Source organism: Aythya fuligula, chromosome 1 (genome assembly GCF_009819795.1).
Source record: "Aythya fuligula isolate bAytFul2 chromosome 1, bAytFul2.pri, whole genome shotgun sequence".
In the NCBI taxonomy this organism is placed as follows: Eukaryota; Metazoa; Chordata; class Aves; order Anseriformes; family Anatidae; genus Aythya; species Aythya fuligula.
In genome coordinates this window covers 71105759-71131435 of record NC_045559.1, presented here as the reverse complement: position 1 = coordinate 71131435, position 25677 = coordinate 71105759, and the positions used below count along the sequence as shown (strand labels likewise).

Below are 25677 nucleotides of genomic sequence, written 5' to 3'. Positions count from 1 at the left end.
GCAAAGAAGATACCCTACAGGTTTCATTACTGAAGATTTCCTTTCCTTGAAATAATATTGGAAGATCAGGAGGATTATTTGTTTGGTTTCTTTTTTTTAGAAGGAAACATCCTCTAACAATGAAGCCTAGACTAGAAAGAATATAAGGAAAAATATGTTTGTTTTATTGTTGTTTTTAATTTTCAGATTTAAACCCCAGAGTTTTCTTGCATAATTGGGAACCTTTGGTTTCAGTGTACATTGTGCTCTGGTTGCAATGTCACCAGCCCTGTAACTAGTACTCTCACATCCACTCCAACGCTGTGTTGCTTGCAGGGCAACAGTGCCTAATACCATGGATATTTGGGCCTAACATGGTTGCTTAGCAAATATGTATAGTAGTTTAAAGTGTTACACACAGCCTGAGCTGCTTTCACGTGCAGTTTAGTGGCTTTGCTCAGACAAACCAGTAGCATGTCTTAAATAGCTGGTGAAGTATTTCATACCAAAAGACCTGAGGCCTACTTGAGCGTTCATTTCTGATGAGGTCAGTACTTTATGGCCAGAGGTAGGGGGGTTACTTATCTGGCACCTGCTAACACCTTAGATTTCTACTGATAAATTTATATTCTTCCATTGCTACTCCATGCCCAATTAAATTGTAAACACCAACAAGCCTCAGCTCCTGTGAAGACACAAGCTAGTGCTATTCTGGTTGGCTTCTCTTGGATTCTGAACTGTAGCTGGATCCTATAAAAGGCTCACAGCCTATTTAAAGCTTGCCAAACGTAAATTACTACCAAAAATGTAACAGCCCGTTTTTCATACCTGAAGTCAACTTTATCTGTGCTGTTCAATTCAATAGCAGCACCCTTAGGTCCCCTGGAAAGAAAGCACACATCTTTCTACCTGCTTCCTGCCATCTCATAGCCTTCAATTTAGAGGTCTTGACATTAAATGATTTCATTGTATGAACATTTCTTTTGTATGTCAACATAAATCTTTTTTCAAGTAAGTGTCCTTATCTTTACTGACACTGCTATAGATAATATGGAGGCTTTTGACGAACCATGACTTGCCACTTCGATTTAAGAGAAACCATGAGCATTTCAACACTTGGCTCTTACATTGTGAAGATACATCAATACAGTTGTATTGATGAAAAGAGCTTTTTAGAAATTACTGGCATTATTTCCATGTTATGGATGAGGAAGACTGATAGGTAGAGTAATGAAAACACTTACCAATAGTCCAGTTGCACAGCTAAGTACTTACTTACTTACGTGGGTGAGAAGGGAGCCTGGACTTTCTATTGGCTTAACCATTTGCATGCAGGTGATTGTCATGGGAGACAGTGATGAGAAGGAGCTACCAGGGAAGCCCCATGGGCTGCTGACTAAAACATTGAGCTGAGCTCCAAAACATGTTCTATTCCAAGATCAGATATTTTAAAACATAGAAGGAATTCTTCCTGGACTTAAGGTACCTCACAGCCTCATAAAACTGTTTACTTGTAGATAAGAGTCTGTTTTTAAATGCAGTATGCAATTATTTGGTGCTGAGGAAGAAAGCAATGTTTTTGCTTGGTGCTATCCATGAATACTCTGAGAAAGTCAATCAGTAAAGCTCCAGACTTCCTGTCAGACAAAATAATGACCTCTACAAACAGGTTGGTTAATCTTTCCTACCTTTTTATGTAATATAATTTCTGAAAATATTAATTTTACCAGTAAAGTACTTTCTCTTTTACAGCAAAGAATTTAAAATTGAAGGCCTTATTTTCTTGTGCTCGATGGCCATTTTACACCTTCCTAGCAAATAAGAGATATAAAGTATTTTTTTTTTGTTACTCACTAAGGTCCCATTTATTATTAATTTGTGGCTAGAGTTGATTTTAAAAACCATGTTTAGCTGTCTTACTAACACAATATGCACAAGTCCTTTCTGTAACTTCGACAGAACTAGAGGACATTTGATTGGGATAATCCAAAGTCAGACTTGTTTCCCCTGTAAACTCACTAGCTAAGATTTAAGCTAACTCACTCAGGCATCAATAGTCATGTAGTTATGACATCGTTCAAAAATAGTACAAGTACCTAAGATGGGAAGTTTAGCATAACTGTGTAACAGACAATTTTCCCACTGGAACTTCTAACTGAAAGCAACAACAGTGTTGGTAGACAGCACCTAACTTGAACTCTAGCAAGCAGGCTCTCTATCTGGTGACTAAAAAAAACCACAGTATATCTTGGTTACCCCAAAATCATCTCAAAGAATTCCACCCCATGGAAAAACACCCCTCTCTCTCTCTTTCTTTTTTTTTTTTTTTTTTTAAACTCAGTTGCAGTTTTGATCAAGATTGGTGCTTGAAATTAGCTTTTCTGCAGAATGGAAATTCCACTCCCTATACACCTCTAACCGGGAGGGTTTTGCTATCAAATATTTTAGGTCTTTGATATCTCATAAAAGGTACTTCCCCAAGGTACAAGGATAGGCAAGGGTTGTTGCGTTGGCAGGCTTTCTGAGCGCAGCATGACTGAGGCATGCACAGCACCCGTAGTAGAACTATAGGCACCAGAAACTGTCCTTGCAGCCATGCTGAAGTTCTGCACCTATTGCTTTTCTTGGAACCTCTGTTGTTGACTCCAACCAGGGCTGATTTTAACCACAAAACTATGTGTAGGTGTCAAAAATGTCCATTTTCTAATAGCAAGGTCCACTTTAGCTTACAAGCACAAAGGAAAATTGGTGCTTGGCATAGTCGATCTAACCATAAACCTGTCAGTTACCTAAAGGAAAACACAGGTGTCCCTGCAAGAGGCAGTTAAAGGATTATCCAGCTACAATAGGGTTGGTTTAATCCTAACTTTTATCACATAGAGGTTGGCTTAGGAACATGAGAATTTAATGATATGTTGCAAATTACCTCACTTTTGATTCAGTCACATAAAACTCACTGATACAATTCTAAATTTTATTTTATATTTTTTTATTATTATTATTTTTATTTTTTTTTTTGTGAGGGGAAATGCATTGCCAAGCCGGTTTCTGAGATTTCCAGCTTCCAGTATGTTTCTGTACCAGCTCTCTGGGACTGAACAGCTCATTCATGAATCCAAGCAACCACTGGCAGTGGAAATTTGGGAACACACATTGTGCTTCCCCTTTGCTCTGGCACTGCCATTCATCCAGTACAGGTAATAACTGAATGACTGTGCAGGTAGGAAAGGCAAGGTTCCAGAGAGCAATGGTAGGTGTGGCTGGATTCGTCCCAAGAGCTCCATGTCCTGTTGGAGTTGGAACCCAATGAAACCCATGAAGCTCTGGGTTCTCCCTGTGCATGCCTAAGCCAATTTGTACAAGCGGCTTGGAAGGACAAGCATAGCTATAGAGCCCCACCCTGCATATTACTTTTGATTTTGTTCCGCTCTCAGGAGGGAAAAAAAATCCAAAGGCAGGTGAGTGTCTTGTGCCTGCTGTTGTCTATTAGTATGCAGTTCTTATCAGCTGGGTTACCTTAGCAACTAGGCTGTATTTAGCTTTATGAGCTGCCAGATTTGTTTCTTCCCCATTAGCAATGTGAGGAAAAGCCAGGTAACGCTTAAAGTGTATGGAGGCACATTGCCTACTCCTGTGTTGGTTTGGCCTGTGAAACTATTGACTGCTGTCAGAATGAAGACAGGCAAGATTCTTACCCCACCAAAATCATGAAAGAGATCGCCCTCCAGCTCTGCTTCTGACTTGCTGTCCATCTCAGTCCCTCGGTGTGCCACAAGCCCAGAGAGTATAGGGACATAGCATGAAACCCACAGGTTTGTATAAGCGACCTCTCAATATAAATAATTTGATTGCCAAAACTGAAAATGCAGTCCCCTGCCTGTTGAGAGCACATCAGCCATGAATGACTCACGTTCTACTGAAATCTACAAAACAGTGCTTACAATGGGCATAGGCTATGTGCTGGCTCTGAGCATGGGGACATCTTTCACCCCAAAGCTCTTTAAAGACAGTAGTTTTGCAGAGCTGCATGTGGAGAAAGGTTGGAGGAGGAATAGGATCAAGGATTCTCCTCTACCTTTGTTTGAAAAACTTAATCACTTCTTAAAAACTTGTGTAGGAGGGGAAAAGACAAGAGGAGTTAACTGAGTGAATCTTTTACAAACATAATGCTTAAAAAAGCTGTGAATCAACTGATACTTATTTTTTTTACTTTGGAGTTGAGCTGGAAAGCTTCTTTTGAAGAAGGATAAGAAAAACAAATTCATCTGGTTGAGCTACACTAAACACTTAGAGTTTATACATTCTAAGTCACTGCACTTCAAAATACTGCAACTTGGTGATTCCTCCTCAATTTACCCACTAGAACTGGAGTCCCAGCATCTGCATTTACTCTAGATTTGTCAGTGTGAGATTTACAACCATGTCAAGTTGTAGGATGATCTTTTTTTTAACTGGTATCTCAGCAAAATCCTTTGTACAAATGCAGTTACACCACATCAATTTATTTTTCTTCCTGTACAAAACAGCTATAGAAGCATGGTTGCTATACAATGGCTTATGTTGGGTAGTAGGGAAGGAGGGTGGGAAAGGAGACAAAGAGCAGTTATGCCTGTACAGTAATGGTGGTAAGAAACAAAAACTAAGCATAAAGTAAGAATTAAAAGTTTTGCAGAATCTAATACTATTAGCCCTCACATAAGGGATGCAGCTTCCTGTTCCCTTTGCAGTACAGTAGTATCTATGGGCTCTATTGTGCTGATGTCCCTGCCCCAAAGAATTTACTGTCCAAACAGAGAAGGTAAATATGAAGAAAGGAAGGGCACAGAAAGGTGAAAGGTGTTTTCAAGAGTTCCAGCACTGATCAGAAACAGGAGGGAAGAGAGAACTATACTGTATAGCAGAAAAAATGAATCAGTAAACACCGTCTGACTAGTCCCACACTCAGAATTGTAGGTTAAATTTAATTCCAGATTATAATAACTAGTAACACCTTTTGTTATGCTACAGTGCCTCACATTTGGAGGTTCCAGTTTATTTAAAAAAATATTACCCAACTTAAAAACTGAAACAAGTAAGACCCTGCAGTCTGATAGTCCTGCTTTTATTTTTTGCTACACCTCTCATCATAAGAGCAACCTGAGCTAGCCATAAACTCAATACACCAGGTACATACCTTACTGAGCTATCTGCTCCTGCTTTTGTCTATTGCCTATTATATATGTGATAATAGGCACTTGTACATCAATGTTGCAGTTGTATCTTCTATGTAAAAGCAGAACCTGCCCAAAAGTGTGCCCATCTACTACTAGGAAGTAATTTGAACCTAATTTGGCCTTTCTGGTCTTAATTTTTTTTTGCACTATGGATTGCCTACAGGTGTAAGTCAGTGAGCACAACAGGTATGAGTACTAAAGGCTTGAACCTAATTCGTTCTTACAGTCATTCAGTGGTTGGTAAGTGACTTTAGTCCAGAGTGACAATATTGCTTTGTAAGTAGAAAACTTCTAGAAGACAGTCGCTTGCTTTGGACAGACATATCCACAGAGACCTACCATAGCACTTGATACTGGAAAGAAAGCCAGGTTCCCTGTGTTCATGAGCCCTCAAGCTTACTCTGTAGACAGGGATGTGCATCAGTGTTTGATTCGTTACCATCCCCCTTGCAGAGCTGTATCACGAGTTTCATCGTGGTGAATTCATATCTGAAAATGATAGCTCTCTCCTCCTTTGCAGAGGATGAGGACTGATAAGCCAAGCTGCAGAGGCTTAGCTTTTGTTTTATGCCTCCCTAGAGGTATGCTGTTTTCTTTAAGAAAGCACATATCATTGCTAGTGCTGTATAGGAGTCTACGTACACATGCCAAGACTATCTTCATCCCCAATGAGACATGATCCCAGCCATGGCTAACAACATAATACTGACTGGTGAGCTTTTGTGAAGCATGGCCTTTACTGGGGAGCATCTGTGACAAGACCCACCTCCAGTCTTAGGGTTGTAAGGGTTGGTGGTTCAGTGCTTGCTTTCCAAGTAGCTGACCTCCTTTGTATTAGGGCAACAGATCAGAGCCTTGAAAGAACCTGGGATTCTTGATGTAGGTATGTCCTGTCACTCCCATTTGGATTGACAATGATAATATTACTGGCCTTGTTAAATCACCTGTCCTTGCAGTCATGTACAGTTAGATCTGCAGTATATGCCACATCCATTTTAAGCCCTTAGTGGAAATCCAGACTACTATAAAGAGACTGAAGTATGGATGACAATTAAGTTCAAAGAGTTCATTTTCATAGGAGAAGTTTTCATTATAACCTTGAGAGTCATCTTAACGTGGCATTAACAATTAGTTTCAACATGAAAGTGTGCCTTCCCTGCCAGTTTAACTAATGACACTCAAGCAATAGCTGAATGGCAATAACTTGGATAGATAGTTTCAGATTTTCTGTGAGGTGTCTTGCTTTACAGCTGCCTCCATGCTGCACAGTTACAGGAGCAGAAATTGCAGCCAGGGCTTGTTCTGGTCTACTCAGAAGCTAGGATTGACCAAGCTATAGGAATGCTCAGCCATTTAATTTAGTCTCTATCATTCTCATTACTGTACTGTAGTATCTACGTGTCATGGCTAGACAGATGTGATAAGTGGGTAAAGACTACCCTCAGCTTTCATTGAGTTCAGCAGGATGTTAAACACTTTTTTATTGAAAACATTACCTTTATTTTCCCTGTATATTTCACACTTTCTTCAGGCTGGAGTTATGTCAGGTAACATAGTAGTCTATTTTAGTCTAGTAATCTGAACTAGAATCTGAACTAGTCTCTGGCCCATCCATTACATATTCTTTGTGATTCGAGTGCTCTTTTCCACAGTCTCATGAAGGGATATGAACCTTTTGGAGCCTCCTACCCCTCACACATTTTTACTGCCAAAGACAGAGCTTGGCCTCATCTTTCTGTGTTACTTCTACAACTGTTCATGGCATGACAGTCTCAGGTTCCTGTTCTCCTTCTGCCTGGTCTCCCACTCAGCATTTGGGTACAAGACAGAAGCAACATACAACCGTTATATTGTGTGATCTGGCAACCTCTTTCTCCAGCCCCAGCTTGAATTTACAGAGCTGAACAAACAGTTGTCTGTCAGGTTTCTTCACATAGAAACATTGGCTTTACTATACCAGTTTACTATTCTGCTTCTAACAGCAGACACCATTCATAGAAAGAAAACCATTTTTCCCTTGGTAACCTGGACACAGATTACCAGATAGCAATGAGCAGGACAGCTTCATCTCAGTATCAATGCTTATCCTATCCCAGTGATCAGAGCCATTTAACCCCTTAGTCATGAGATTCATTTACTACTTTTTTGTAGTTTTGTCTTCTAAAATACATGTAATTAAATAGATATTGAGGATGGATTGCTCAGAACTGTCTCAGCACAGCAGTAATCCTACTGTAGCATTTCTTTCTTTCTTTCTTTCTTTCTTTCTTTCTTTCTTTCTTTCTTTCTTTCTTTCTGTCTTTCTGTCTTTCTGTCTTTGCTGTCTTTAGCCACAGAAAAGGCTTTCAGCAAATATAAAGAAGATCTGATATGGTCCAGCCATATGTCTTCCCTCTCCTCACCAGCTTTATTTTTCCTTCCTCTCCATTTGTGTGATTAAAGAAAGCTAATAAAGTAGTTCTCACCATACTCATGAAATGACTTACAGTATCAGCCAGTCTGGTGAGCATGATGTACCAGCTTGATAGCCTGAAGGTATTTTTGGCATGTCCAGAAAACTCTGCCTGATGCAGAGTTAGGATGTGGTTGAAATGCAATTGGAACTCATCTCCATGGCAAGCCTAAAACAAGTCAGGACCAGTCTCTTCCAGTTTTTTTTTGTTGTTGTTTGTTTGTTTTGGTTTGGTTTGGTTTTGTTTTTGTTGTTGTTTCCATACAAATGAACAGCCATTAACAGCTTTGTGATTATCTGGTTCTGGCTGCAGTTTAAACAAATCCATATGCCCCAAAGTAGTGTCCTCTTTTCAGAGACTTTCTGACCTCCTTGAACAAGGGGAATGATCACAGACTGTAAGCTGAAAGTCCTCAGGCACCTTCTGTGCCTCTCCCTCTTTCCTCCCTATCCTTGCCCACTCTGCCAGTGTAGTCTTGCCACCTTTGTGCTGGCTTTAGCATTCACCAGATTTTCCTAAAAGCAGATACAGCTCTCAAATGGCAGAAAGCAAGCCAGTGTTTTTTGCAGGGTTTAAGTGAATTAAGTCAGCTCACAAAGAAATTAACAAAATTGGAGCCAGCACAAGGTAAGCAGCAGGAGGAAGGAAGGATAAAATAGAAGGGGTGTTGGGACCTTGTCCTCCCAGCAGCTATGGTCAGCTGAAATTTACCAGGTCATAATTGTGATACTGTGATCAGCACCATGTTAACTATCTTAGCCACACTTCAGGTGTGCTTAGAGAAACTAGAGTACCAGAAGTAGTTCTTGATAAGTTCTGTCCATTAGCGTCAGTTGTGAACAGCTGTTTGCATGATGTTTGCCTTGCTGTGAACAAATGCAGTTGAAGCACATATTGCCTTGTAAAAAAAAAAAAAGAGGCTTGAGTTTGGGAAACTTTTAAGCTGGTAGAAATCACAGAACCATTTAAGTCAAATGATATCATGCTGGAGAAATTTTAGGCTAACCTACTCAGCAAGGGGTAAGTCATCAGCTGATGTTAGAGGGGAGTGTGACAAAGTTACTTTGGCATAGTCTCTTTGTGAAGCCATGTTCACTTCCAAGTCAGTCATCAGCTAGATTAAATTCATTCTATATAATGATCTTCAGGGCAAGATGTGGGTGGAACTTAGAACATTTCTGTGGTTAAGAGATGATTTTGGTAGTTGATACGTGAAGAGAGTTAGGTCTACTTCAGTGCCGTGGGCCTCATTTAGGCAACAGGGGTCTCAGATGCAGTGTATGTTTTAGGGAATATTGCATTACAGAAGAATGTTATATTCTGAACAAAAGAGGTCTTTAGCATATATGTGCCTATACTGTTAGCAGTGTTACTACTAACAGTCTAAGGGAGCACATATTTAAGAGTTACCTGACCACTGTAACATCATGTGTGTCTACCTTGGCAAAATGATACCAGAGAAGTCATTTCCTAATGACAGGACAATGATCAAAATATTTGGAACCTAAACCCCATGATGTTGAATTTACAGATCATTATGAGATGGTATTTCAAGTCTAAGGGATATATGTATTACCATCATATAGCCATTAGGAAGTATATATATGTCAGTGTTCCTTTAGTTGTATATTCAGAAGACTCAGCCCATACACTTAAAGGATATTTTAAATGAAGATTTCATAATACATGCCTTCACTCACATAGCATATCTTTAACTGTCACAAGGGATTCTTAACAATACTACAGCCTCCCCTTTTCCTTAACATTGCTGAAGGAGTGCTGTAAACATGGGTAGTAAACAGCTTTTCAGCCAGAAAAAATGAGAAACTGTAAAAGAGAAACTGAGTTTTATCATGCCAAGGAGGAGTGGCTGTGGCTTGTGTGCTTCTGCCGCGTGAAAGGGGGGCTTAAAACTAGGGTGAGGAGGCAAGCTTGCTGCTGTCAGAGGGGTTAACAGTCAGTAATTGCTGTTTATGGGATAGATTTCTTCCTGCTCCTCAAACCCCAACCACTCCTCCTGTCTTCTCTCCCTTGCCCTCTCCAGGACTCTGCAGCTGCCTGTTGTTCGTGTGTCTAGTGTCAACCCTGGCAGCCAAGCAGCTACCAGGGACTGGGTGGGCAGGCAGCCCCCAGGCTTTATTCTAGCTCAGCTGAGTTTGGGACTGTACAATATGTGGCTGTTGCTAGCCCAAGTGTGAAACTGCTGCCTCTTGCACATGTAGGGCAGTGCTTATGGGGGACATTCTGAGAGCCAGCTAATGAATCTATACCTCATCACTACCTTGTGCTTAAGTATAAAAATCCCCCGAGAACCATTAACCATGGGAAGAAAATTGTATCCATGCCTTTCCATATGAAGATATAGCTTGCCCTGATTCCTAGCTAATTGCATAGCTCAGTCTTGCCCAGGAGTACAGCTGGGGATATGGTGGGACGTGGAAATGTCTGCTTTCAGAAGCCCTGCCACATTGCTTGAACAGTTCGCCACCTTCCCACTTTGGCTAGGTTGTTTGATACTGCATCACCTTAAAGCCTCTCAGTCCCAGCTCACTCCTCAGGTAAATTTCTTTAGCTTCAGATTGTATGCATTTCAACGATCTGAGTTCACTTGAACAAGAAGTATGTGTGTGTTAGGGGGGAAATGTTGTTTCCTTGTGCTACAGAGACCTAGCTACTTTCTAAGAAAGCTAAAATAAGCCAAAAGACAGGAAATTGCAGCATGCCCAAACATTTTAGGTACCAGCCCTGACTCAACTCCCTGACTAAATCTCCCACACTTGTAAACTTGCCAGGCTTCGGCAACATCCTTGTGCTTTCTTGCCATAGCTCACTAGCCAACACACACCCTGTGGAGAGTCCTACCATAAAGCTGCTCCTTCAGAGGTCTTCTGACATACAAGGAACTGCTTTGGCTCCCTGGAGGCATTCACAGCATACAGAGTTTCTTCAAACAAATGATTTAAACTTCCAAAGCAACCATCTGCAAACAAGTCCCTTTCTCAGTTTCTCCATCCATCATGAAAAAATATTTAACAGTTTTGACCTTCCTGGAGAATACAACTTCTGTATTGCTCTTAGCAGCCTTCTGTGGGGGCATCCCTGAAGCTCCTTTATAGTATTTGCTAGCACTGCCTTTTCGTAGGTTTTCTTGAATTTCATAGGCTGCAGTCTACCCTACATGGGCTCTAGTATACTCTAAATTCATTACACTGGCAAAGAATCATCAAGTAGTCTTTGACTTTTTATTTTTATTTTTATTTAACTCTGCAAATCATAGAGAAAGATACCCACTTACAGAAAAAAAAAAAAAAAAAAAAAAAAGATTGCCTTTGTTCACATTCTTAAAGGCCTACCATTTGAAACTTGAATTAAGCCAAACTGATGCAGGTACTCTGCAAAGTGCTTCTGCTGTTTAATCCTTTTTATTTCCTGTTTGCAGTAGCTGGAGACAAAATTTCCATTGTTGATGCATGCCAGCTCATTAACTTATTGCAACTTAGACATATATCTAAATTTGCTGATTGACAAGTGCAGCTTTTGAAGACTAGATTAAAATTCATTGTAGGAGCCAAGCAGAATTTTCAAGAATTTTCAGTTTTCTTGTTGAAGCAAACAGAGATTTAGAGGCCTAAGATACTTGGGTGGTTGCTGTTTTGTTGTTGTTGTTGTTGTTGTTGTTGTTGTTGTTGTTGTTTTGTTTTGTTTTGTTTTGTTTTCTTGTTTTTGCAATCCTACCAGCCTACTAAATACCTCTGCAAGTCTGAGCAGCTCAGTCAGTTTAGAATACGGGATGAGGCCCTTGATCACTTGGGACTTTCTTATGAAGATCTCAAGATGCAGATCTGAGTTCTTATTTGAGGAATATTTATATTCAAGCTTAGCCTGAATCTATTCTAAAAATTAAATGAACAACAAAAAACAAATCTGTGCTTGAATGTTACCTCTTCTCAGAGTCTGAAGCTCTGTTGTTAGTCCAATAATTTGCCACCCAGACATCTCAGGTTGATTTTTTTTGTACTTTCTTGGTTTTGTGAAGGGAGGGCAGGGGGTGTGCATGTGGGAAGTAATAACAGCCAATGAAAAATAACCAAAGCCATTATGTTAGACTAGAATTTACTTGCTAGTCACACACAGGTGAATGTGCAGCCTTGGCAATGCTCATAGTGTGTACAGTTCCAGTCAATTTTTAAGGATACATCAGGTTCTTTAAACTCTTCCAGGGGCCTCTGTACAGAAGACATGAAGAGTCTGCCATTTCCTTCAGTAAAAGTTGCGTTTATACACTTGGAAATTTTCTGGAGCATAGTTACAGCAATACACTATTGATATAACATTGCACATTGCAAATAATGAGATGAAAGTAAAGTTTTGGGCAAATGATATATCTGCAGAAATGTAAATATTAGTTGCAAGTTACTGTAATCAGAGAACATCTGCCATGGGTTGCATATTCAGGAATATAACAGTCTGACATTCACATGTTTCTGTGGAAGTGCCACGCCTCCCTCTGATGCCAAGGAAGTCTACTACTAGTACTAGAAGTGGTGGCACACTGAAATCCAAATGACTGACTTTGGGACACTGACTCTATACAGCACTCTCATGCTGGGGCCATATGCCCATCAGCAACCTCACTAACCTCCTAGCACAGTCCTGAAAGCACTAGTCCAGCCACAGACCCACGCATCTTTCCTCTCCCGTCAAATTTCTAATAAATTCATGCCTTGACCAAAAAGTGTCTTCTTTCCTTAATACCAGCTAAGTGAATGTTTTGCAATTTGAAACAGCTTCCAGCAAGACAGACCTCTTAGTGGGGCCGGATCAAGCCCAACACAGGTTTTTAGCCCAGTGTGGAACCTATATGCCTCAGCAGAAGCCAGTTACTCCTATGCTGAAATAAACCGTGGAGCATAGCTATGTGGTCAGCCTTTATAGCTGGTGTAATATTTGGGATCCACACGGAGTGCACTGCTCTGACCTAATACATCTCCTGGCTAAAGCACCATTCCTGCCACCCTCGATGCTTAATCCAACTGCAGTAATCAGTGGAGCAACCTGTTAGCTACCTGCAGAGGTGGAAAGTACCTTTTGGGCACATCCGTGTGGACACCAGTTGGCAGATAAGCTTTGCACATGGTGGCATATTGCCCACTGATGGTTTGCGTGGCCTTGGTGAATGATTCACTGCTGGCCTAAAGAATTGCATCACCTTTACAGTATTTTAATGAAGAACCTGACAGAAAAAAGCATGAGGATCTGTGGGAAAAGCTAATCTAAAATGGCGAATTCAGCACAAACCATTGACTGTGACTTTTCAGGTTTTACTGTTAAAGTTAACAAAGATTACAGAGGAGGAAAAATAAAATCTGGTAGTTTTTGGAATGCAACAGTATTACCAATGGTGATCGTTTGGCAAAATATGCCCTGGGGGAGTCAGAGTCAGTGGAAATGAAGGAGAAGGAAAAGAAAAAATGGTGCTTAAAGATTTTTTTAAAAGATTTCTGCACTAAAAATTGTTTTCTGTACAGCCTTTCAGTGAAAGAGCTCAGGAATGAATTGCACGTGTGTCAGGAAACCACTTATGAAGTCCCTTACTACCATATTACTTGAGCACATCCCATGTTATTAAAAGGTGCAGACCAGTAAAGCAATACAATCTCCTTTGCCTTGTTCTTTACTAAAGAATCTAGAAATATATATATATATATATATATATATATTTATTTATTTATTCTAATGCATGCATGTCAGAGAGATTAAGTGCATGTATGGGAAAAATTACTGGTTGAAAGTTGATTGAAGTCACTTCTGCTCAGCACTACACAAGGGGTTAGAAGCAGCTGTGTTTGGCATTTAATTTTAGCCAGCTACCTGCTTTGTATCTGCAGCCATGGGTAGGTGTCTAGGCTACATATGCAACTTGGGATGAGCGTAAGGGGAAAGGAAGGTTTCTCTTCATCCCTGCACAGAGAGGGAGCCAGTCTAGGCCAGTCATTAGGGAATGCAGAAAATTATTTCTCAGGCCCTGTTCTGGTCCTAGCTGCCAGTAGTTTTTTTCAACCAAAAAATTCTGAGTGCCTCCTTCCTTTTACACGCTTCTTCTTGTAGAGGCTGTGGATGAGGTTACCATTGCGGTAGGTTTTAGCTAGCACAGAAATCTGCATTTTTTGCCAGGCATCATCTCTTCAAAACACACTGCTTTGTTCTCCAAGTCTATAGTAAGGGCAGCGGCAAACTAAGCTCTGGGTTTAGAGTCAGTACACATTTCAGAGATAACTCTTACAGTTTGAAAGTGGGAAATACCATCAATAATGTTAATATCCCTAACCACTTCAGGTGCACTCACTGAATGTATTATTCATACTCCTTTTCAAAAAGCATTTCATATTCTCATACTGATGAAGATATCATCCCTGTTGTAACACATATCAAACTGAGACAGACAGGAAAAGAAAGACAGGCTAGCAAAAATTCATTTTAGCACCTAAAAGCTAGATGCCTTTGCTTACCTGTCCTTTAACCAGTGCACAAACTGTGTCTCAGAGACTGGCTTTGCTTTCAAAGTAAAACACAACTACATGTCCATTTGAGGGATCTGGCCATTGCACTGTAAAAAAAAAAAAAGTGTTGTTTTTGATAGCAGCAGAACACCTAGCTACCTCTGTGCAACTCATTTTCCATATTTCATAGGTGCCAGTTATTCCGTATACACTGTGGGAATAAAAACGTTGTTTTTGCACAGAGTTACTTTGTTTAGAGGGAAGGAATCTGGTATTGAGATATGCTTGCAGTGATAAGAAAGATTAACAGACAACCTTGTAAAATGATCTGGGTTTGAGAATTGAGCCGGTAACTGTGCACAGACCAAGGTAAGAAATATTAAGGATTGCCTCGGGGTCAGGTGAGACTCTGTGTGATGTGTGATTGAGACATACTTCTGTACGAAGCGAGTGTGGAGTCCTGATCCATGGTTCTGTAGCTCCGCGAGGGACATGGCCAGAGACAGACGTTAGTCAAGTGTGAGATAAGAGAGAGAAAGGAAGAGTCTCGGGAAATCTGGTGTACAGTACCCCTCGCATGGTGAAGTGCTTGGCAGTATACCAGGAATTAAGTTGGCCCAGCAGAAGCTTTGGTGAAAGTACAGGTTGGAGAAAGATACAAAGACGTGTTAAAAAGGGTTGCTGAAGGTGTTAAATGTGTGGTATGTAATGTTTGATAGAACTGTTTGAAGTTGATTGAGCAGGGAAAGAGGATGTAGGCATGATCTAAGTAACAGTCTAGAAGCTTTGGTGTATTTGCTGTGGTGTTTGGTCAGTTTCCCAAGTATCAGGGAGGGACGGAGCGGGGGGTGGAGGGGGACAACCTGCTCCACGAGGGGCTTTTCCAGGGGGCCTAACAACCCTTTCAGTAAAGAAATTCTTCCTAATATCCAACCTAAACCTCCCCTGGTGCGACTTTAGCCCATTCCCCCTTGTCCTGTCACCATGCATGTGGGAGAATAGGGGATACCAAGCTGAGACTAGAGGATATAATGATCACTGGGCAATTATTGTATGCACCCAAGACTAGGACTAACTTTGGCATTTGATGATGAAATTGGGCATTCAAATAGTAAATTGTTAGACTGGAATAACAGTGTTATTAATGGAGTGCTCTCAGGCCCTGAGAGCAAAGATATTTTCACCTCTGACTGGAAAAACCCTGAAATGGGGGCAGAAGCAACAATACAGATGGACACTTTTACCTCAGGGGTTTACAGGGCTACCGATTTTTTTGGGCAAGTTCTAGAACAGATTTTGGAGCATTTCCAACCTCACGAGGAGGTGTTACTATTACAATCTGTGGATGATCTTTTATTGTCAGGACAGGAGAAAACAGTTGTGAAGGAAGCTACTAACAAACTATTCAACTTTCTGGGAAAGCAGGGCTTGGGAATATTGAAAAATAGATTACAATATATAGAAAGAGAAGTCAAGTATTTAAGGCATCTAATGTCTGAGGGAAAACGAAGAATAAATCCAGAGATAATCCAGGGAATTATTAAAAACTAAGAAAAAAATAAAAAGTTTTCAAGAGAAAGGTTTTTTTTAAGGAATCAAGAGCCACGAAGTCTGAATGAAAATGGATACTCCCTGATGGGAGAGAAATGCTGAATAAAGCACCAATGAGGCAAATATTAATCATTTTACATCAAGAGAGTCATAGGGAGGTGCAAGCAATGTGTGATGTTGTGCTAAGAAAGTATGTCTCTGTAGGAATATACACTTCAGTGAAGCAAATATGCAGAGGGTGTACCATATGTCAAAAGGTAAATAAAAAGGTCATCTGTAACACACCTAGAGAGAGATGGGAACCAGGGATTCGACCTTTCCAAAGTATACAGGTAGACTGTACTGTTTTACCTAAAGTAGGGAGACTTAAGTACTTGTTTGTCCTAACTGACCACATGACTGGATGGGTGTAAGCTTTCCCCTTGGTATCTGCCACTGCGAACACTGTGGCTAAGGTATCACTGGAGCAAATAGACCCTAGATATGGGATAGTTGAAAACATTGATTTAGATCAAGGAAGTCATTTCACTTCACAAGTACTGCAAGGGTTAATGCAGGCCTTAGAGACTGAGTGGGATTTTCACATCCCCTGAAACCCCTCCTCTTCTGGAAAGGTGGAGCAAATGAACAAGACATTAAAGAAGCAATTAACTAAATTAGTGTTAGAAACCCAACTTCTTTGGGTAAAATGCTTACCTTTAGCACTCCTCCAGGTTCAAACAGCACCAAGAAAGGATATAGGAATTTCACCATATGAGATGCTGTTCAAATTACCCTATCTGGGCAGAAGGGATGAGATACTACAATTCGAAACAAGAGAGCTCCCTTAAGAACTGTATCCTGGGGTTGTCCTCTTCTTTGTCATCTCTCAGGACCCATGGGTTGTTGCCTCAACCCCTCCTTACCATCAACCAGGAAATTGGGTCCTGATTTGGACCTGGAAGGAATCAAAACTCCGGCCTGAATGGGAAGGACCATTTCAAGTACTACTAACCACTGAAACAGGTGTAAGAACTGCAGAAAAAAGTTGGACACGCTATACTCAAGTGAAAGCATCCATCAACCCTAGTACCTGGGACATTGTTTCTACAGAAGACTTGTTGAAAGTTAAAATCAAAAAGAAAAATCTCATAATAGACTGAGCAAGATAAAAGCTTACAATTGTAAACTAACCTTTTATTTTCACAGGTAACTAATGAGTGTGACTTGTGAGTGAGAGAAAGGACTGGCCTATAGGGAATCAAAGTGCTCCTAAGGTGTTCTAGTAGTAGTGTACATCTTATTCTTTGTATTGATAATTATTTGGAAACCTAAGGGTTAAAAATAATATCAGGGAAAAATCGACTATTGATTTTGTTTCTAGTGATTGTAGTCCTCAGAGAAGGCCTTGGTTAACTGGCAACTTGGAAAAGGCATGACCAGATAATAGCAAAGACGGGATACCCTGACAAATATGGGTGAATGTGACAGAGGGTTATGTACCACAATTTGTCAGGTTGCTGCTTGTGAGGTGTTACCTTGTGGAGATTTGCCTATCGACAATTGAGTGGAGAGAACAAACGTCTCTGTCCTGAACCTAAGACTAGCGGGATGTTTGAAGGACCCCCTTGCCCAAGATGGAGTAATGTATGGTAAATGACCAATCATAAAGGGTGGTCACATACACCCATGTCAACTGTTGGCTTCATGAGGTTAAAAAAGTAAAAAAAAAAAGTAAAAAAAAAAAATTAAAAGAACATATTTAAAGGAACTATTCAGCCCAATTGTCAGCTTCTACAATGTAATCCAGTAACTATAACAATTAGTCAGGCTGATTGCATTACTAACCATACTTACAGTCTCAGAGCAGATGTAACTGGGAGAGACCCAATAGCCAGGATGAAAATAGCTAAATGGAAACGATCCTCTATTGCTACCAAAGATAGGGAGAAACTTGAGGAGAAAACAGGAGGCCCTCTTTGAAATGCAGCAGTTGTCACAGTTAAAGAAATAAAAGATCTTAGGCAAACGTTTGAGATTGAAACAGGATATGGAGATGTGAATGCCTGGATAGAATGGGTCAAATATACTGTCCAGAGTCACAAGCATAGCAATTGTGTAACAATTGCTATGCTTGTGCCTTGGGACAACCGATTGCCCAGATAGAGCCCTTCCCATGGGGGTGGACCAAGGACTCCCAGGGCATGTGATGTATGATTGCATTGTACCAAGAAAAGACTGCCTGGGGAAATGAGGCCTGTAAGTTTCTCCCTTTGGTAGTTGCATTATCCCCTGCTTAAGAGGACTAGTACAGTGGTTAACTGAAACTGCACTATTGAAACAAATGATCATGGATCCACCACCGTACTCAGATAAGATGATGATATTGAGGAGATGGAAAGCAAAGAAAGTGAAGAAGAGGATGATATCTACCAAATTACATCTTAGAGAAAAGTTTTGCAGAAATCAACAATTTATAAAGAAGAAAAGGGGGGAATAGTGGGAATAAAAATGTTGGTTTTGCACAGTTACATTGTTTAGAGGAGAGGAATGTGGTATTGAGATATGCTTGCAGTGATAAGAAAGCTTAACAAACAACCCTGTAAAATGCAGACAAACAGAACCCTTAGAGCAATTATGTGGAAATCACTGTATAAGAAAGATCACCACCTCAAAGAGTGTAAAAGTCAAAAGAAATTTGACTTATAACAGGCCAGCAACTGAAAGCCATGTATGTGAAGCACCAGATGGATTGTGAACCTGGATTACCGAGTCAATGGGGAAACAGGGGAGGGTCCCGGTCATTGAGGAAAAAAAAAAGTATATAATCTGTGTTATGGAACTAGTAGGTGCACTTCTGCTTGTGGGATGCCTGCCATTGTAATCGCAAATAAAAATGCTACTTCATTGAGATACTAGCCTATGTTATTGGCTACAGAGTGTTTCTCACAACACACATTGCAAGCAGGAAGTAGGAGCAGCTCAGCTCTTGGCTTCCCCCGTCTCAAGAGACTGCCATGAAACTGAAAAACACTAAACTAAGACCTAAGTATCTGTTAGACCTTTAATTAGCGACCTAAGGAGTGTTTGCCAAGAGGAAATTTGAATTCAATTATCCAAATAGAAAGTATTTAACCTCTCAATAGCACTCAAGTAATTATAATACTTGTGATTTTTTTTTTTTCCAGGAACCTTAAAAAATAAAAAGCAAATTAAAAAATGGCAGAAGGTGTCAGTTTTATGTCATTTCTAACAGTGAAATCCTCTGTTACAAAGGAAAAATGTAGCATTGTCCATGCCTCAGAACCCTTGAGCTGGCACAGAATTGGGCAACCTCAAGTAGGGAGAGCAGGATGCAGGATTCTTGATTTACACCCTGAAACAGCCTGCAACATTGTCAGGGCTAACTGTGATAGTTTTATGTGTGTCAGTGCAACAGTAAACACAACAAAGATCGGCAGGTCATTTCACACAGCTTATAATTTGATAAAGATGCTCAGTCAGTGTCAGAAGGACCAGGACACATCAGAAAAGACTGTGTATATTCCAGTACATTTTGCAAATATTAGTCAATACCAACCAGGTCATTTGCGTTTCAGATTGCAGTAGCAGTTTCAGCCCTGTTCCCCACTGTGCTTTCACTATAAATCCACCCTGAAGTTCCCAGAATTAATTCCAAAGAAAATCATCAGTATTTTCTTTCTTCTCTCTTCACAGACTGTAGGTTGCTTTGGGATTATGTTTATCAGCTGCTTTCTGACAGCCGGTACGAAAATTTCATCCGATGGGAAGATAAAGAATCCAAAATATTTCGGATAGTGGATCCCAACGGGCTGGCCCGGCTGTGGGGAAACCACAAGGTAAGGGAGTAATGCATTTTTCCTCCTACGGCACATCACCTTTCATAACATAACAAAATTTACTTATAAACAGGGGAGAAAGGAAGGGAAACATGTGCATATAAACTACTCCTGGAAGGTCGTAAGCTTGCATTGTACATACATTAGAAATATAAAGCATCCGGCCTCCAGTACTAAAACTTACTCGTCACATGAAGAACCTGTTGGTTTGGTTTAAAGGCATTTAGTTATAAACACTTCTAATTATAAAATTACAAGGAGCATAAGAATTAACGGTCCTTCTCTCTCAAGGCAAATCATTTATTCCTGAAACCTGATGCTAAGGATGTTCTGGTAAGATGTGGTCTACAAAGAGTTGTGTACTACACCTCAGCAGAAGCTTCCTTTCTGTTCAGATTTCACAAAAGGAGATACTGCTGCCCTGTGACAGACATCAAATGCTGCAGGATTATGTATTTCCTTGTAAGATGTTGCTCTTTGTTCGCTGGAAAGCAGTTACTAATATTTGCAGTATGGGGCTGAGTGTGTACACGTATATCTATCTATATGAGTACAGATACATACTCATATCTATATGTGTATATACATATAAGTATAGACATATTGAGTATATGAGTAGTCAGCATAGATTTACAAAGATTTACCTGAGCAACTTGTACAATGAAATGACTAGCTTGGTGGATGCAGGGAGAACAGTAGATATCAGTTATCTTGACTTAAGAAAGGCTTTTGAGACTGTCTCTCCTGTAATGTCAGGCAAACTAATGAATTATGGACAAGACAAGAATACAGTGAAATAGACTGAAAACTGTCTGAACTGCTAGGCTGAAAGGCTTGTGATCAACAGCACGAAGTCCACTCACTAGTGGTATTATCCCAGGGATTGATTCTGGGGCCATTACTATATAACATGCTCATTAATGATGGGACAGAATGCACCAGCAAGTTTTCAGATGATACAAAAATGGAAGGAGTGGTTGATACACCACAGGGTTGTGCTGCCTTGCAGAGAGACCTGGACATTGTGCAGAAGTGTGTTAATGGAAATCTCATAAAACCTAACAAGGGGAAATGCAGAGTTCCACACCTGGGGAGGAATGACCCTAGGTGTGGAACATTCTTACTAGGAAGGTGATCAGACACTGGAATGGGTTGTCCAGAGAGAGATAGGAGTCTCTATTCTTGGAGATTCTTGGAGATGTTCAAAGCTGGAATGGACACAGATCTGAGCAACCCATTCTAGTCGTCCCTGCTTTGAGTAGAGAGATTGGACTAGATGATCTCCAGAGGTGCCTTCCAACCTTAACCATATTGTTATTCTGTGTATGAGCACACATCTTGATACAGTCAAGATTTTCGTGTGTGACATTAAATCTCTCCTAGAGGTTTTGGGCTGCAGCACTGGGAATGGGATGAAGAGTTCTGTGAATGAAGAGTAGTACTGCCCTTGCCTCACCTACATGCTGATAATTAGGCCCTGTGTTTCTCATGTTGGCTGTCTGAAAGTGAAGCTACTTCAAGACATTAGTCACTTGGGACACACAGTGGCCTTTTAGCATATAAGAAATGGAAAAAAAAAAAAAAAAAAAACTATTTCAGGGGGCTTCCCATTGAGCAGAGTCTAGATTTTTCAAAGAAAACATTGTCATTCTTAGTGTTTAATTATCACAGGAGCTCTTCATACTTTAGAGGAGGAGTAGAGGTCAGGGCAAGCAATGGAGGTCTGTTACTAGGAGCTATTTTGGACAGGCAGATCAGTCTCATTTAATAAAGGCAGGTCAACACTATAGACTTCTGCCTGATCTTGGATTGACAGAGATATGCCAAGCCAAACTCTTAACATGAAGGCTCACAGAGCAAAAACATGCTTCTTCTAGTTTGCCTTGTTTTGCCTATGGCAAGGCAGCTTCTTAATACTCATGCAAACATGGTTTTGCCAGTGTAGTTCCCTCTCTGCTGGAGTTTCTTTGCCTGCATGGTAACCAGTGATTCTTGTACCAGAAAAATGGTCATCGTGTAGACATAGCCTGAGGGACTGATCCTGTTATCCCAACCCAGGCAAGTACTGTGATGGCGGGCCCCATGCAGCTCTGCCTATGCCCATCACTGCTGCCTTGTGACACTTGGCTGAAGTGAGGTCGTGCCTCAGTCACTCTGCAGTGCTCTGGCTGTGGGGTCAGCAGTTCCCAAAATGAAGGGGAGGCTCTGTCACAGAGGCACATATACAATCTAATGGACCACTTGATTTACACCCCTATAATGAGAGGAGAAACAGTCTCTCAGTCTCCACAGTGCTCAGTAAGCATTAACTAGTTAATGGAGGGGATTCCTAGAGGAACAGCGCTCTTAGCAGGGATTGCTGACAAATGCAGTCTGTTAGCCACTGTTCTTATGCTTTTACAAAAGGTGGGTTCATTAAGAACAGACCTGTCACACCTCATGTGGCATGAGCATCTCCATCTAATATCTCTTTTTGTGGTTGCTGAAGCCTTTATTTATGTGTGATCCAAGAAACTGTAGAAAAACCTCAGCTGGAATTTTTGGTAGACATTCTAGCTTAAATTGCACTGTATGAAAAGAGACCCATAAAATTTTCCTGATGAGGGCTGGAGGGGCAGGATGGGGCTGCAAACAGCAGAATAATAGAATGTGTAATTTCTTGTACTGGCTTGGTTATTTTAGCTACCTGTGATAGCTCTGCAATTTCTTTGGGGGTTTAGGAAGGTTTTAGTGAATCGTCTTAACACGTTTTTCCCTTTTCTTTTGAAAAAATCAGAACAGAACAAATATGACTTATGAGAAAATGTCCAGAGCCCTACGCCACTACTACAAACTGAATATTATCCGGAAGGAGCCAGGACAAAGGCTTTTGTTCAGGTAATTTTTGCTTTTCTTTGACATTCCTTTCTACAGACAATTCATTTTTGGAGATGGAAGATGGAATTCTTTGTGTGATACTTCATTGCCACAGCTCTAACATCATTGACAATGGGCATGCATTTGTAAAAGCTGTCTAGACCGGTGCTTCCCAGCTTTCAAGACAACTGCATCAATTTAGAAAAATACAAGCCTGCTTCAGTGATCAGTGGAGTCAGTAGTAATCTTTTCACTCGCTTCAAGCAGGCTGTGCCATTTTTTAAGACCTTAGCTAACTGATTTGTCATCTCAGCCAAACTACTGGAAAATCCAGTCCATGTTCAACTCCTACAGACACAGCTGCTAGTGAACGCTAAGCAGGAATCTGGCATTTCCTCGAGAGCATCAGCATCACAGAAGAGAAGTGCTGATGAACTTGTCTTTGGCAGCAGTGCCTTCAAGGAAGAGAGAGACCTGCAAGAGCTGCTCATAAAACATCAGATAGGATGATACAACCGAGAATTTAGGAAATAGGACCCTGAACAGTGTAAAGCAGAGGGTTAATGAATGAACTTGAGTGCAACTGGCAGAACCACTGAGTGTGAGCACTCCAGTTCTCTGCAGGCAGGATCAGGGAATCCTAGAGCGTAAGTCTGACCCACAGAGTGCTAAACTCAGGCCAAAGGCTGCTTTGGATCTGGTCTGGATTACTGGTCTTGATCCAGTAATGTTCTTGGAAATGATATCAATAGGAAGGCAGTCTTGGAGTTTGTTTTCTTAAATGTCTAACAGAACTGCATTAGTACTCAGACTACCTGAAGAGGTTTCTGTGGAATGTCTTGTTGATACCATTTTAGAAAGAGACTTAAGACAGAGAAAGGATAATGAAGGGAAGAAGGAATCACAGGCAAAATCAACTGTGTTATTTCAATTTTTTTTGGCAGAAAGTTAAAGCAAAAGGAGCCTGGGTTGTTGTGGCCTTGTGTGAAGATTACACTTCCCAGGGGAATTCTGTGATACTGAATAATGCCTGTGCTTATCTTGGAGCTTTTCCTTTGGTGGGAGCACAAACAAAACAGGAGTCCATCTCTCCTCAACCAGGCTGCCTATTTTCTCAGAACTGTAGAAACTTAATACCCTTGGAGTATACCCTCAGTCAGATTTGCCCAGAATTGACCAACAGATTCAAAGGTCACCAGGCAGCATAAAACATGAGCATACAAACCTCATTTCCTTTGGAAACTGGGGGGAAGGGAACAAAGCATTTTTTGCACAATTCCCAATAAGAACTTATTAATGTTGTTTTCTTAGACCTATTTATATCTGAAGAGAAAAAGAAGAACAGCTGCAGAAAATCAAGCCATTAATATGCCTTTCTTGGCTATTTCTCACAATCAGAAAAAAATAGGAAATGTGACTTTATAAGCAACATGCAGGCAGTTGTCATCTGCAGATATCTGTACAGAGCTTTAAGTTTAATGGAGTCAGAGGAGGTCTTCTAATAAATGGGCAGAATGCCTTCTGCAACAAAAGAAGTCATAGAAACTGTTTCTTCGTTGGCAGGTAGTTCTGGTCTGGTTGATTTTTGGTTTTGGTTTGTTTGTTTGTTAGGGTTTTTGTTTTGGTTTGGTTGGTTGGTTTTTCTTTTCAATTTATTCAAATGCTATTACAAATACTTTGGGTTCCATGACGTGACTTAAAACACAGACCAGAAAGAATTCCTGAAGTAATGCTGTACAGTTCTTATCAGCCTATCTTCCGTGTGATTTAGGAAGCAGAACAGACAGAAGGTAGGGGGACAGTGGTATTGTTCCATTTTGATTTCATCCTTACTCAAGATCAACAGGACAAGCACAGGGTTTAAATCAGGGCACAGTCTGGCCTGTAGGCTTTGGTGAGTTTTCACTGGATAGCCAGGAACTGATTCACCACTTTTGTATGCTAGTTTTTGAGCACCGTAACACCATTTATATCGGCACAGTTCTTCCAGCATACAAATGGGAGTGACACAGAAGTGAGTCATAGCTGATTTCTTTTTCATAAATGCATATGTGCACATGATTTCCAAAATTAGAAGGGGTGGCAAAAGGTTAGTTCCAGGCAGTGCTATGCATTTGCTGAGAGTCCCAAACTGAAAGCCCTAAACTTTATAAACTTGGAGGCAGCAGAGTAGGCAAATCTTGCCCGTTAGCTTCAGCAGTGATTTTTCTGTGTCACTGATAGTAATGAGGCTCCTGTCAATTGGTTTTGTTTTCGCTGGGGCCAGGATACTGAGCATATCATCAACCTAAGTAAAATTCCTCTGATTAACACATTTTGTACTGCTGAATGTTAGCCAGTATATAATTAATGAAAAAATACAAAATTTTGTAACACTTCCAGCATAAACATGTCCTATTCTGATTTTTCCAGAAGTACTTACAAGTTAGGAAAGTGGTTTGTGTTTAAACTAGGATTTCATCCTTCCTGTGCCATTTTCTCTTCCTGCGCCATTAAATCCAGAAAGAAAAAAGCAGAGCTCTTCTGTGCTGTCTGTATGCAGTGGTACACAAAAGCACCCTGGCAAAGATCAAGACTGCAGACCTGATCTGCAGGCTGGTGGATGTCCTTTCCCATTTCCTACTGCTGCCATGTCTCCCCAGAGGCAGTTTCTGTTTCTAGCCCCCTGCAGATTTACTGCATCAAGACATTAGTGCTGTGGCATTTATTTACAGAAGACACTGCTACGTTGCAATTACACTTGGCTACAGTCACACAGGAAGATACTGTCTTTGTGCACAGTTCCCTTTTCCCAGTTAAAGCTTAGCCCAAAAGCTTTTTCTCTCAGGGCTTTTTTCATTTCCCAGAGCTTGTTCTGACTTGGTCCTTAGCTTTTTCCAGACCTGCTCTTGTGGTGTTTCATATTCATCTTCACTCACCTGCACACAAGCTGGCAGAAATGAGTAGCCTTATGCCTCTCCATGCCTTGCAAGTGATTTGCTTTGAAATATGTTGACAATAAAGATTACTTACATTTCTGTCACCAGATTCCGTAAATGAGTGGACATGTGGCATGCTGTCATCTTACATGGCAACAGCAAACAATATGAAGAAAAAGAAGTAAATATCATTCTTTGGAAAAGACTGTGGGTTTTGTTTCAGATTTGGACTTTAGAAAAAGGGAGCAGGAGAAAATGCTTGTGATTTTTCTTACTTCATTTCCATGTATGGGGAAGAAAGATACCGGTAGGCTGGGGAAAAGCTGGGAAATACCAAGTCATACCAGAGGATACAGCAAAGATGATTC

General features: G+C 40.6%; 1 protein-coding gene across 2 annotated transcripts in view; it reads left to right on the top strand.

Moving 5' to 3' along the window:
- ETV6 (ETS variant transcription factor 6) overlaps positions 1-25677 on the top strand; it is a 140141-nt gene that overhangs the window by 113985 nt on the left and 479 nt on the right. For both annotated transcript variants that reach the window (XM_032203526.1, XM_032203535.1), the window contains 2 exons: positions 19393-19535; positions 22312-22412. In XM_032203526.1, coding sequence (XP_032059417.1) covers positions 19393-19535; positions 22312-22412 — 244 coding nt within the window. The remainder of the gene's footprint in view (positions 1-19392; positions 19536-22311; positions 22413-25677) is intronic.